This window comes from Fukomys damarensis, unplaced genomic scaffold (genome assembly GCF_012274545.1).
Source record: "Fukomys damarensis isolate Sample0158 unplaced genomic scaffold, DMR_v1.0_HiC HiC_scaffold_36, whole genome shotgun sequence".
In the NCBI taxonomy this organism is placed as follows: Eukaryota; Metazoa; Chordata; class Mammalia; order Rodentia; family Bathyergidae; genus Fukomys; species Fukomys damarensis.
In genome coordinates this window covers 15,196,008-15,209,542 of record NW_022900948.1, presented here as the reverse complement: position 1 = coordinate 15,209,542, position 13,535 = coordinate 15,196,008, and the positions used below count along the sequence as shown (strand labels likewise).

Genomic DNA, 13,535 nt, shown 5'->3' with positions numbered 1-13,535 from the left:
TTTTTTTTTTTTTTTGAGACAGGGTCTCTCTATGTAGTTGAGACTGACCTGGAACTCACCATGTAGCCCAGGCTGGTCTCAAACTCACAGCAATCTTCCTGCCTCAGCCTCAGCCTCAGCCTCCCGAGTGCTGGGATTATAGGTGTACGCCACCACACCTGGCAACAGTACCCTTATTCTTTACATGTCCTATGAGTTGGATCTGAACCCCACTGCGCATCACTGTGCATTATTCTTGAAATCACATGTCAAATCCAAATTTAATCTGCTAAAAATGTTCAATCCCTTTCACAAGAGACTCATATATTGATGACTGACAGTTTCTCAGGACTTTTATGATTAATGCACTAGGTCTCCTCACTGACACCACCAGCTACCTGGACAAAGCCACCTCTGTCTTTCAGACCTAACTGAAGTTGTATACTGTTAAGTAACAGGACAGGGAGAAAGTAAGGGCTCTGTAGATGTGTAGCAGGTAACCTGCATCTTTTTTAAAATGGCCATGGGCATTTAAAGGTACGAGAGCCCAGTAATGAATGTAACTGTACTGTCTACCTAGAATATACCAATAAATTCAATTTAAAAAAGTAAATAAAATGGCCATGGGCCAGGATATAAAGTCAACACACAAAATCAATAGTATTCTTGTACCCAATAATGAACCCAATAAGGAAGATATCAGGAAAACAATTCTATTCACAATAGTGTAAAAAAATGAATGCATAGGAACTGACCTAACCAAGGAGGTAAAAAGACATTTATAAAGGAAATTACAGAACTCTGAAGAAAGAAAATGAAGAGAACAATAAAAAAAAATGAAAAGAGATCCTTTATTCTTGGATCAGCAGAATAGTTAAAATGGCCATATTACCAAAAGTTATCTATAGATTTAATACAATTACTTTTTAAATACTGAAAAAAATCTTCACAGATCTAGAAACACAATCCTAAAACTCATACTGAATCAGAAAAGACTCAGAATAACTAAAGGAATCCTGAGCAAAAAGCAAAGCTAGAAGCATCACAATACCAGATTTCAGGTTATACTACAAAGTTGTAAAAACTGGGTGTGGTGGCACATGCCTGTAATCCCAGCACTCAGGAGGCTGAGGCAGGAGGATCACTGTGAGTTCGAGACCAGCCTGGGCTACATAGTGAGTTCCAGGTCAGACTCAACTACATAGCAAGACCCTGTCTCAAAAAAACCCCAAAACAAACAAACAAACAAAACTACAAAGTTGTATTAACAAAAGCAATGTGGTACTGGCAAACACAGAGACACAGACATGTTACAAAGAATTAGAACAGAAAACACAGAAACAACCTCATGCACCCACAGCCATCTGATTTTTTAACAAAATATTAAAATATACAAGTTAGAGAAGAGATAGCCTCTTTAACAAATGATTCTGGAAAAACTGGATTTCTGCTGGTAGAGATTGACCTAGATTTTTCTCACCTTGCACTAAAATAAAATCAAAATGGACCAAAGATCTAGCCATAAAAACAGAAGGACTGAAATTGATGGAAGATAACAGGGGAAGTATTTGAGGCCATATGCACAAGCAAAGACTTTCTGAGTAGAATTCCAAAAGCACAGGAAATACTATATAGAATCAGTAAATGGGATTATATCAAATTAAAAATCTTCTGCATTTCTCTGTTCAATGAAAAGGTTAATCATGTTGTTTTGTTCTCAATATTCTTAAGGTGATTATTAAAATTACCAATGTACTAAAAAAAATCTTCTGCACAGCAAAGCAAATAAAAGAGTGAAAAGACAATATACAGAACAGGAGAATATTTTTACCAGTTATGCTTCTGATAGGTCAACATCAAGATATGTGAAAAATATAAAAAAATTTAACCCCTCCAGGACTTCAAGGAAGATTGCAGAGTTGTAAGGAGATTCAAATCATCCTGTCTGAGATTTGGAGTCCAGATACTGGAACATAGTAATGTGGGGAAGAGAAGAAGGAGAAAAGTGGGTCCTGGGATCTAGCAAGGATCTGAAGTGAGAACTGGAGCACATAGGGAGAGTGAAGAGAAGGACCGCAACACAGACACTTTCTCCTTGAATTCCAGCTCTCATGGATTCCAGCAAAAGAGGTTACTTAAACCTAGTGAGGGAGAGCCGCCATCGCTCCAGTGCCAGGAGGGCTGCCTGGGCCCTGATCCACCAAAGGAAGGAGAGCCACGCCCTCTCCTGCCGGGAGCCACCATCGCTCCACGCCAGGAAGGCCCTGAACCCTCACAATTCCCCTAACAACGCCCCCCAGCACACTCTCAGACCTCCTGATTGTGGAGTCTTTGGACCCACTCTGTAGAGGCAGAGGTGGTCATAAATGGTATTTTTCTGAGTTGCCAACTTTGAACAACTTTAAAGAATGGGTGTGGGAAACCTGTAGTAGAACGGTGTAGAGTTCAACCATTCGGAAGGTTGGGGAACTCAATCTGGGCCTTGCAGCCTGAGGTCAGTCTGCGTCATGGGGTTCAGCCATCAGCTAACTGAGATCAGGGGACTTGCATCCTAGCTCTGTCTGAGCCCCCATCCTAAATGATAAATATACTATATTGAAAGTTTGTTCATTGAAGACATGTTCTGGACTGCATCTTGATTTCAATTTACTTCAAATGGTTTAAGGGTGATAGACTAGTGACTACCACTGGTGGTCAGTTTGCAAGTTGTGCTTGATTATATTGTGTGGCTGATTGTATCAGTTGGGATAAAGGATTGTGGTTGATTTGATGAGCTGTTTTCTCTGATGTTATGAAGATGAGAATGTCTGTGGGTCGTTAGAGATCCAGAAGCTAGAGTGCAACTATATCAGGAAGATTTGGGTGATAACCCAGAGATTAAACCAAGGACAGCCTGACAACAAAAATAAAAATGAGAAAACACTTAAGCAAGACACAAAGACAGACTTCCAGTTCACCAATGGCAAACAGTTGGGCAAATAAGGATGAAAAGGCCGATAGTGAACCACCAGGACACCCTGAATTCAATGCACAGGAAGTAACAAAACTGATCAATCAGGCTCTAGAAAAATTCAAAACATAAATAATTTCCCAGATAACCATAGAGATAGTGAGCAAAATGGAAGTCGTGATTTGAGACTCTAGAGCAGAAACTGACAAAAAAATGGATGAGCTCAGGACCATGATAGAAGCCATGAAGGCTCAGCATAAGAAAAACATGAAAAACATAAACTCCCAACATATGGAATCCATAAAACAGATTCAAACAGATATCTAGGAGATTAAACACTCCATTGAAAGTGTATGCAACAGAATAAAAGAATGCGAAGATAGACTCTCAGATATAGAAGATAAGATTGCAGTCAGTGACTATGAAAAGAGGTCTCTTAAAAACAGTAAGGGATCATGAGAAATCGATCCAACAACTCCTAGATGATGCAAAGAAGAATAACATAAGACTGATAGGAATCCATGAAGTAGCAGGAGAAAATACAAATGACTTTAAAAAGCTGTTCGCAGAATTAATGACAGAAAACTTCTCAAACAGAAGGGAATAATTTAACATTCAGATAAGTGAGGCATATAGGACCCCAACTAGCCACAATCAAAAAAAAAATCTACACCTAGACATATAATAATCAAGATCCCAGAAACCCAACAGAAGAACAAAATATGACAAGCAGTAAGAGAAAAGAAACAAATCACATGCAAAGGAAAGCCCATCAGAATCACAGCAGACTTTTGAACACAAACCTTTAGGTCAAGGAGAGCCTGGAGTGAGATATTTCAAGTATTAAAAGAGAACAACCTCCAACCTAGACTGATGTATCCTGCAAAACTCTCCTTCAAAATGGATGGGGAAATAAGATACTTCCACGACAAAGAACACCTGAGAAACTACATGAATACCAAACCAGCACTACAAGCAATTCTAAACAAGATCCTAGAAAAAGACAATGAAGGCAACAACACCATGAGGCCCAACAGAGCAAATCAAATAGGCAAGGCAAGAAATTAAAAGGAGAAGGTGAAAAAGTAAAAAGAGTCAACAAAAGGCCAATAACATGTCAATAAGTCAGTACACATCAGTTATAACCCTCAATGTCAATGGCCTCAACCCACCAATCAAGAAAAATAGACTGGAAGAATGGAATAAGAAGCAAAATCCAACAATATGTTGTATACAAGAAACACACCTAGTGCAAAAAGAAGCCCATAGACTGAAAGTGAAAGGATGGAAAACAATTCTCCATGTGACAGGAGCCCTTAAATAAACAGGGATAGCAATCTTATTCGCAGACAAAGCAAATTTCAAACCAAAACAGGTTCTAGTATTATTGATATAGGATGGTACTGTATCATACCTCTGTGAATGTAAAATATCTTGTACCTGCTTTATGATAAGTAGTAGTGACCATGCTTTATCAGAGCTATATTTAATGATATTACTGTAGAAAGTTGTCTTTCCAGATGATGATTAAGATGCTAATAAAAAAATGGTGCCAGGTACCACAACAGCAACAGAACTTTGCTGTTTTCTGGGTATTATTCTTTTCTTGGTTTTTTGATGCAGTGTGCTGAATGTCTATAATTTTGTTCAGATGACTGCAGAACCTGGAAAAGCTGTTGCTGCTATTGATGCATAACATACTGCTATTAGTGGTCTTTATATATACACACACACACACACACACACACACACACACACAGGTCTTTTTATATACTGCTATTATTGGTCTTTATATATATTGGTCTCTTATATACTGCTATTTTGGTCTTTTATATATATAATTTGAATTTTTGGAAACTTTCACTGTGCTGTCAACTTTGGAAAAAGTTATCCCAATTTACTGTGTTGAGTTGGCATTGTACAGAAACTGACAGCCATATTGGTCTAGAAATGCTAATTTTTTTCCATTTGTACAGGGGTAACACACTGTATTAAACATGTAAGGTCATATCTACATGGGTTTGATTACAGAAACTAATAAAGTATTCTCTAAATAATGAAAAGGAAAGAATAATATAAGACTACAAGAGCAAGAAGCAATTTAAATATGTTCAGGGACCATTTTCATCTTCAGAATTAAGGATTATTTTAATTTTATATCATTGTCTTTTCTCTTTTACTTTCCTTTTTAGTTTTATTTTAGGATTCCCTATTTTTAATGTTCATACAGAGATTTCTTTAAGTGAAATATCGAATAGTTTCTCTGGTGTGAAAAACTATAATAGTACACAAGATCCTAATGAGATAATTAATAATGTGAAATAGGAAGTAAAGGTAAAGGTGTAGGGAAAGTGGGAAGGGTGGGGAAAAGGTAATAAGGGAGAGGAAAAAAATATGAGAAAATGAAAAAATGGAAATAAAGTGTGTGTTAATGGAGAGGGGAGGAGGGGGTGAAGGGAGGGCAGGGACAAGGGGATAAAATGAGAACGAAGACCTGTCATGTAAGGGTACAGGATCCCAATAATGAATGTAACTGTATTGTATACCTAGATTGTACCAATAAACTCAATAAAAAGAAAAAAGGAAAAAAAAACCCAACCAAACCTAGTAAGGCATGGTGATTATGGGTGCCTCCACAGGCCTCTATGGAAAAATGCACAGATCAGTGGAACAGAGCAGAGGATGCTGTGGGCTGCAATGGTTGGTAAATGAATCTGGTTCAGACAGCCCCTGCAGAGGGCAACTGGTCACCAGTTTGGAAAGGGGCCAGCTAAAGTGGGACTCTGAGCAGCCATAAATTGGTTCTCAGTTTCAGTGTGAGGAGGAGCCATGGGAGACATCCACAGTCAGGGAGCTGAGTTCAAGCCAGTAAGAGGCACCCAGAGTGTTGTGGGCTGAACAACTTGGGTCTCAGTCTCATAGCCAGAAACCAGGATCAGCTTGAAGTTCAGTGGATTTGAAAGCTCAGGCTTGCTGGGATTATCCAGCATCCTGCCATAATTCTACTTCAGGCTTGCTGGGATCAATCAATATGGATCTGGGCTCTGTCCCCTTTATCTACCAATGATAGCAGAGACATACCCTGAAGTGGACATTTTTCCCCCTTTCTTTGCTTTTTTATCTTGGTTTTTTCATTTTTATTTTTATAAGTGTGAACATTGTTTCTGTTGTTATTTTGCTCTGTTTTTGTTTCTTCCCTCCTGTCTTTTTCACCAGTTTCCCAAAGCTTGCTTTCACAGATTCCATTTCTTTCCTATGTTGGGCATTTGTGCTAGCACCATTTTCCTAAGCTCCTCTATTGTTTACAGTGAAAATAAAGCAGATCAATGAGGGTCTAGGAAAAGTCAAATTAGAAATAATTTCTCAAATAATTAAAGAGGTGATGACATAATAAAGGACATGTTTTAGTGAATCTAGAACAGATACAGATAAAAAAATAGAAGAGCTTAGGAAAATGATAGAAACCATGAAGGCCCAACATGAAAGAAATGAAATCTATGAAACAGATTCAAATAGAATTCTATTGAAAGTATATGCAGCAAAATGAAGCAATGTGAGGATAGAATATCAGATCTAGAAGACAGGTTTGCCATTAGTGATCATGAAAAGAAAGATTTCTTAAAAATAGCAAATGGCCATGGAAAATCAATCCAATAGCTGCTAGATGATGCAAATAATAATGTAAGACTGATAAAAGTCAATGAAAAAGCAGGAGACAGCATAAACACATACAAAATCTGTTCACAGAAGTAATGGCAGAAAACTTCCAAAGCATGGAAAAAGAATTTGATGTACAGATAAGTGAGGCATATAAAACTCCAATTAGCCATGATAAAAAAAACCTACACGAAGGCATATAATAGTCAAGATTCTAGAAATTAAAAACAAGAACAAAATATTAAAAGCTCTTAAAGAAAAAGAAACAAATCACCTGTACAGGAAAGCCCATCAGAAACACAGCAGACTTCTCAACACAAACCCTTAAGTCAAGGAGAGCAAGGAGTGAAGTATTTCAAGCCCTAAAATAAAATAACTTCCAACATAGATTGATGTATCCCACAAACTATCTTTCAAAATTGATGGAGAAATAAGATATTTTCATAACAAAGAACACATGAAGAAATTCATGACCACCAAATCATCACTCCAAAATGTTCTGAAGAATATTCTGCAAAGAGATAAGGAAGCTTACAATTCCATGAACCCCAAAGGAATGAATCCACCAGGTAAGGCAAGCAATTAAAGAGAGGGGAAAGGGAACCAAAAAGAGGAAGATTATGTGACAAGGATAAGTCAATACATATAATTTATAATAATCAATGTAAATGGTCACAATCAAAAGAAATAGATGGGCAGAACAGATCAAGAAACAAGATCCAACAATATGCTGCAGACAAGAAATATATTTAACTGAAAAATAAATTCGTAGACTGAAATTCTAAGGATGGAAAACAATACTCTATGCAACAGGAACCCAGAAAAAAGCAGGGGTAGATATTCTATTTTCAGACAAAGTAGAATTCAATCCAAGACAGATCAAGAGAAACAAAGATAATCACTACAGACTTGTTAAGGGAACAATCTACAAGGAAGAGATACCAATCTTAAATATATATGTACAAAATACCAGTGTATCCAACTATACAGAACAAATACTAATGAACACAAAAATCAAAAAGCACTAAAATAATTGTAATGGGGGACCTCCATACCCCATTGTCACAAATAGACAAAATAGATCAACTAGACAAAAGATCACCAAAGAAATATCAGAACTGAACCAAACTTGAACAAATGGACTTAGTAAATGTCAAGTGTTCCACCCCACAACATCAGAATACACATTCATCTCAGCTGCACATGAGATGTTCTCCAAAATAGACCATATACTAGCTCATAGAACATGCTTGAATAAATGCAAGGGAAATAAAGTTATCTCATGCATATTATTAGACTATTGTGCAATGAAATCAGAAATCAATGGCAAAAGAAACCATACACTGCATAAACACATGGACATTAAATAGCACCCTCCTGAACAACTAATGGATCACAGATGAAATTAAAGAAGAAATTAGATAGTTTCTGCAATTAAATGATAATGCAGTACAACACACTGAAACTTATGGGACACAATGAAAGCAGTCCTATGAGGGAATTTTATAGTGTTAAATTCCCACATTAGAAAAAAAGAGTAAGCTCAAATAACCTAATATTGAACCTCAAACTTCTAGAAAAAGAAGAGCAAGTCAAGTCCAAAGCTTGAATTTATAAAGCAGAAATTAATGCAATTGAGACTAAAAAAATACAAAGAATCAAGAGTCAAAGAGTTAGTTCTTTAAAAGATTAAATAAGATTGACAAACTCTAAGATAACTTTATGTAAAAAATGAAAGAAAAATTCAAATTCATACAGTTAAGAATAAAAAATTGAGCCGGGTGTGGTGGCACACACCTGTAATCCCAGCACTTGGGAGGCTGAGGCTGGAGGATCACTGTGAGTTCAAAACCAGCTTGGGCTACATACTGAGTTCCAGGGAAGTCTCAACTACATAGTGAGACCCTGTCTCAAAAAAACAAAATAAAAAGGGTGAAATCACAACAGATCTTGCAGAAATCCAGAAGATCATTAATATCTACTTCAAGAATCTGTATTCTAATAAAGACAGAAAACAGAATAGACAGATTCCTAGATAGATATGAACTACCACAGCTGAATCAAGAAGATATAAATATTCTAAATAACGTAGTATCAGTCAACTCAATGTAAGATGTAATTAACAATCTACCAACAAAGAAAAGCCCAGGTTTTTATGGATTCACTGCTGAATTCTACAAGAAATTTAGAGAAGATCTAATGCCACTACTCCTCAAACTCTTTAATGAAATTGAAAGGGAAGCAATACTCTCAAACTCATATCTGGAAGAAAGCATTACCCTGATACCAAAACTAGGAAGGATTCAACCAAAAAAAGAGAACTAGAGGCCAATCTCCTTAACGAATATAGTTACAAAAATCCTCAATAAGATACTGGCAAGAAGAATGCAGCAAGTCATCACAAGATTATAGACCATGACCCAACAGGATTCCCAAGGAGGCAGGGATGGTTCAACATACGGAAATCAATAAGTGTAATACACCATGTTAATAAAACCAAGGACAAAAACCACATGATCATCTCAATAGACACAGGAAAAGCATTTGATAAAACCCAACACTCATTCATGATAAAAACCCTAGAGAAAATTGAAATAGATGATTTTTACCTCAATCTGATAAAAGCCATCTATGACAAAACCAATAGCAACATCATACTAAATTGTCAAAAATTAGAAGCTTTCACTCTAAAATCAGGAACAAGACAAGGATTCCCATTTTCAACACTCCTATTCAAATAGTTCTGCAAACATTAGCCAGAGCAATTAAAGAAGAGAAAGAAATAAAAGGAGTATGGGTAGGAATGGAAGAAGTTAAGTTGTCATTATTTGTGAAAGACATAATACTCTACATAGAAGACCCCAACAACTCCACCTAGAGATTTCTAGATTAATAACCAAATTCAGTAGCATGCCTGGATGTCAACATTAAAAAATCAATAGCAGCTGGGATTTAGCTCATTGGTGCCATGCCTGCCTCGTAAGCACAATGTCGTGAGTTCAATCCCCAGTACCATGTACACACACAAAAAAATCAGTGTCATTCCTGTATACAAATAACAAACTCACTGAAAAATTAAGGAAACCACTCCTTTTACAATAGCATAATAAAAGAAATACTTAGGAATCAATCTAACAAAGAAAGTAAAAGACCTTTACATTGAAAACAATAGTACTCTGAAAAAGGAGATTGAAGATATCAGAAAATGGAAAGGTATCTCTTATTCTTGGGTAGGAAGAACCAATAGCCCAGGAAATATTACAAGGAATCAACAACTTGGATCTCATCTTATTAAAAAGCTTTTGCACAGCAAAAGAAACCAACAAGAGTGAAGGGACAACCCACAGAGTGGGAAAAAATTATGCCAGCTGTCCCTCAGACAAAGGACTAATGTCTAGAATATACAAAGAGCTCAAAAACATCACATCCCCTCAAATTTAAAGACCCAGTCAAAAAAATGGGCATTGGAAATGAATAGACACTTCACAACTAAAGAAGTACAAATAGCAAATAAATGTATGAAAAAATGTTCAACATCACTGGTCATTTGAAAGATGTAAATTAAAACAACACTGATATTCCATCTCACTCCACAAAGAATGGCTATTACCAAGAAATCAACCAATAAAAAATGCTGGTGGAGCCATGAAGTAAAACAAAACCTTCTCCACTGTTGTTGGGAGTGTACACTGGTGGAACCATTGTGGAAATTGGTGTGGAGATTCCTCAAAAAACTAAAACTAGAAATTCTATTTGCTTCAGCTATTCCCTTTCTTGGTATCTTGCCAAAAGAACTGAAAGCATCATACTATATCGATATATGCAAACCCATGTTTACAGCAGTACAATTTGTAATAGTTAAGGGTCAGGGATTTAGCTCAGTGGTTCCACTGCCTGCCTCACAAGTGCAAGGTCCCGAGTTTGATCCCCAGTACCCAAAACAAACAAACAAAACAATTTGTAATAGTTAAATCTGGGAAGCAGCCCAAATGCCCATCAACAGATGAATGGATAAAAAAGATGTGTTTTTAAAAAAATACAATAGAGTACTACTCTGCCATAAAGAAGGATAAACTAGAGACATTTCTAGGTAAAAGGATGCACCTTGAGACCATACTCTTAAGTGAAATAAATCAGACACATGTCTAAATATTGCATCGCTTCTCTCATGTGAGAAACTAAAAGGGTAAACAAGGACCAAAATGTATACTAGATACTGGGAAATATGAAGAAAAAGTTCAAATGGAAGAGGAAAAAGGGAGGGGGAGGAGTAAGGAAGGAACGGGAAAGAAAAAAATGAGAATAGATGGCAAAAATGGAAACAAAGCTTTTGTAAATAAGGAGGGGAAGAGTGGTTGAAAAAATGGGAGAGGATTGGGGGAAAAGAAGAATCTAGAATATATTATGTACAGATATAAATTCCCTATGATGAATGTTATTATGTATATCTAAAATGTACCAATAAAATTAATTTTAAAAATTAATCCCTGCAAAACAAATGACCCAATCAAAAGATGGGCAAATGAACTAACACTTCTCAAAAGAAAAAGTACACATGGCCAATAAATACATGAAAAACTGTTCAGCATCTTTAGTCATTAGGGAAATACAAATCAAAAACAACTGTACGATTCTGGCAAGGGTGCAGGGAAAAAGGAAACCTTCTACACTGTTGGTGGGAATATAAATTAGTATGACCACTATGGAAATAGAATGAAGATTTACCAAAAAACTAAAAATAGAAACAAAATTGGACCCAGCTATACTTCTCCTGGGAATATTCCTGAAAGAATTAAAGACATCCTAGCAGGGTGATACATTCACACCCATGTTTATAGCAGTGCAGTTCACAACAGTAGCTTAGCTTTGAAAACAACCTAGAGGTCCATCAACAGATGAAAGGATAAAGAAAATATGGCATATGAATGTCATAAAGAAGAATGAAATCATGTCATTTGCAGGAAAATGGATGGTACTTGAGACCATCATGCTAAGTGAAATATGCCAGTTTCAGAAAGTTAAATGTCATGTTTTCTCTTATAGGAGAAATTAAAATATAAATAAATACATAAATAAATAAAGGGGAGATGATAGGAAACTAGAGGATAGACTTTTTGAGAGGAGGAAGGGATCAGGTGGATAGCGACGAAAAGGATGAGTAATGGGATTTAAAATGTTCAAGATATATTATATCCATGTACCAATTCTCCCAAATGAACATTGCTATTCTGTATCACAAACATGCACTAATAATTTTTAATGGCCACAGGCATTCACAGTCCCTATCCCCAACCTTTGCTGGTCTTAATGACAAGGAGACTAGAAAAAGATAAGTTCTGACCAAGTTTCAAAATCTGATTGATTGCTGAATTGAGAATGGCAAGAGTTAGAGACTATTGTGTAAATCACGAACGAGTCTTTTATTGACAATTCAATTTAAAAATATCAAACAATGACTAATATTTCTCCTCTACAAATTTATCTTCTGAACTTCCCCTGCCCCCAACCATGGGTCTCTCTATCTAGTCAACAAAGACTAGACAGTATGCCATAGTGAAAAACAAGAACCGAAGACACACAGACCTTGGCTCCTCTCTTCTTCATATATGATCTTAGTGGTCAATTTTCTTAATCTTTCTTAGTTTCTGCTTCCTCATTTGTTAAAATTCCTTCTTCACAGGGTACTGTGATCACTTGTAAGATTAGACACACAAAAAGCTTAGGCCACATAGCAGAGGTTCAACAGATGATGAACTTTTGTGTGTGGGTTCATTATGCAGGCATGTGTGTTACTGTGGATTGCATGCAGGGCCTTTGCATTCAGTCCTACCCCTCTTTTGAGACAGGTTGTAACTAAGTTGCAAGGTTGCCTAGAGAACTTCTGATTCTCTTGCCTTACCCTTTGCTGGGTAAGATAGCTGGGATTGTAAGTGTGTGCTGTTAAAAATAATAAAACAAAACAAACATCCCAGAATAACAAAAAAGTAATCCAGTCCCACCATCACAATTATCAATATGTCACCTGCAGAAGGAATATATTTGAACATTCATAACTAACTATTCAAATCTGTTGAAATTTCATAGGCTGGAGAACAGAGTTACAAAATAACAGACAGCCACACCCAGCACTTCTCTGCTAGGCCCACCAGGAGTTACAGGCATCTCACTGACAGGGCACAAAGCCTCTATCAGTATGTGGTACTCCTTCCGTATCCTCTGTGCTGCAGGATTCCAGAGTTCCAGGGCCATGTGCAGAAAGCAGCTCACAAGCCTTATCAAGAATAATTTCAATCCCCCGACAGATAACGCACCTGGCTGTGTCCACTGACCAGCACTTCCTCAGCGAAGTGTACCTTCACAGGGTTGATCTTCAGCCTGGCCCTCTTCTCGTCAGTCAAGAAGGATGACTTGGGGACTCCCTGAAAAGTTAACATGACACATTTAAGAATAGTACTTTTATAAAAAACCATGTGTATCTTCTCTTTCCTTAAAAACACTTTAACAGCTGTTATAGATTCAATTAAAACCCACAAGAAAGGACAACCTCTTTAACAACCTCTTTTCTTAAAATCTAGGTATCACAGTTCAGTACTCATACGTGTCCTAATAGCTGAAAATTCAATATGGTAGAAAATTGATATGAAGAAGGCAAAGAAAACTAGCCGGTGGAGAAGTCCTGGATTCCAACCCAAATTTGGCTATTCAATAGTCTCGACAACTACTTCTAACACAAATTCTCAAGAAAGAAAATCAGATGTCTCTGTGTGTAAAACAAAATAATGGTGAACTTGGCCAAACCTTGTCCCTCTTTGGTTTTCAGTCTTCTCATTTGTTCACTGCAGGAGTTAGCTCCCTGAAGTTCTGACCCCTATGATTGATTCTTGGCCCTGTTTGCTTTTATCACCTGGGTGGTATCCGCTTTTTTTTTTTTTTTTTTTTTTTTTTTTGT

The 13,535-nt window shown here is 36.8% G+C and overlaps 1 protein-coding gene across 6 annotated transcripts in view; it reads right to left on the bottom strand.

The window, feature by feature from the left end:
• Frmpd1 (FERM and PDZ domain containing 1) overlaps positions 1-13,535 on the bottom strand; it is a 178,140-nt gene that overhangs the window by 22,166 nt on the left and 142,439 nt on the right. For all 6 annotated transcript variants that reach the window (XM_010619413.3, XM_010619410.3, XM_010619412.3 and 3 more), the window contains one exon: positions 12,898-13,005. In XM_010619413.3, coding sequence (XP_010617715.1) covers positions 12,898-13,005 — 108 coding nt within the window. The remainder of the gene's footprint in view (positions 1-12,897; positions 13,006-13,535) is intronic.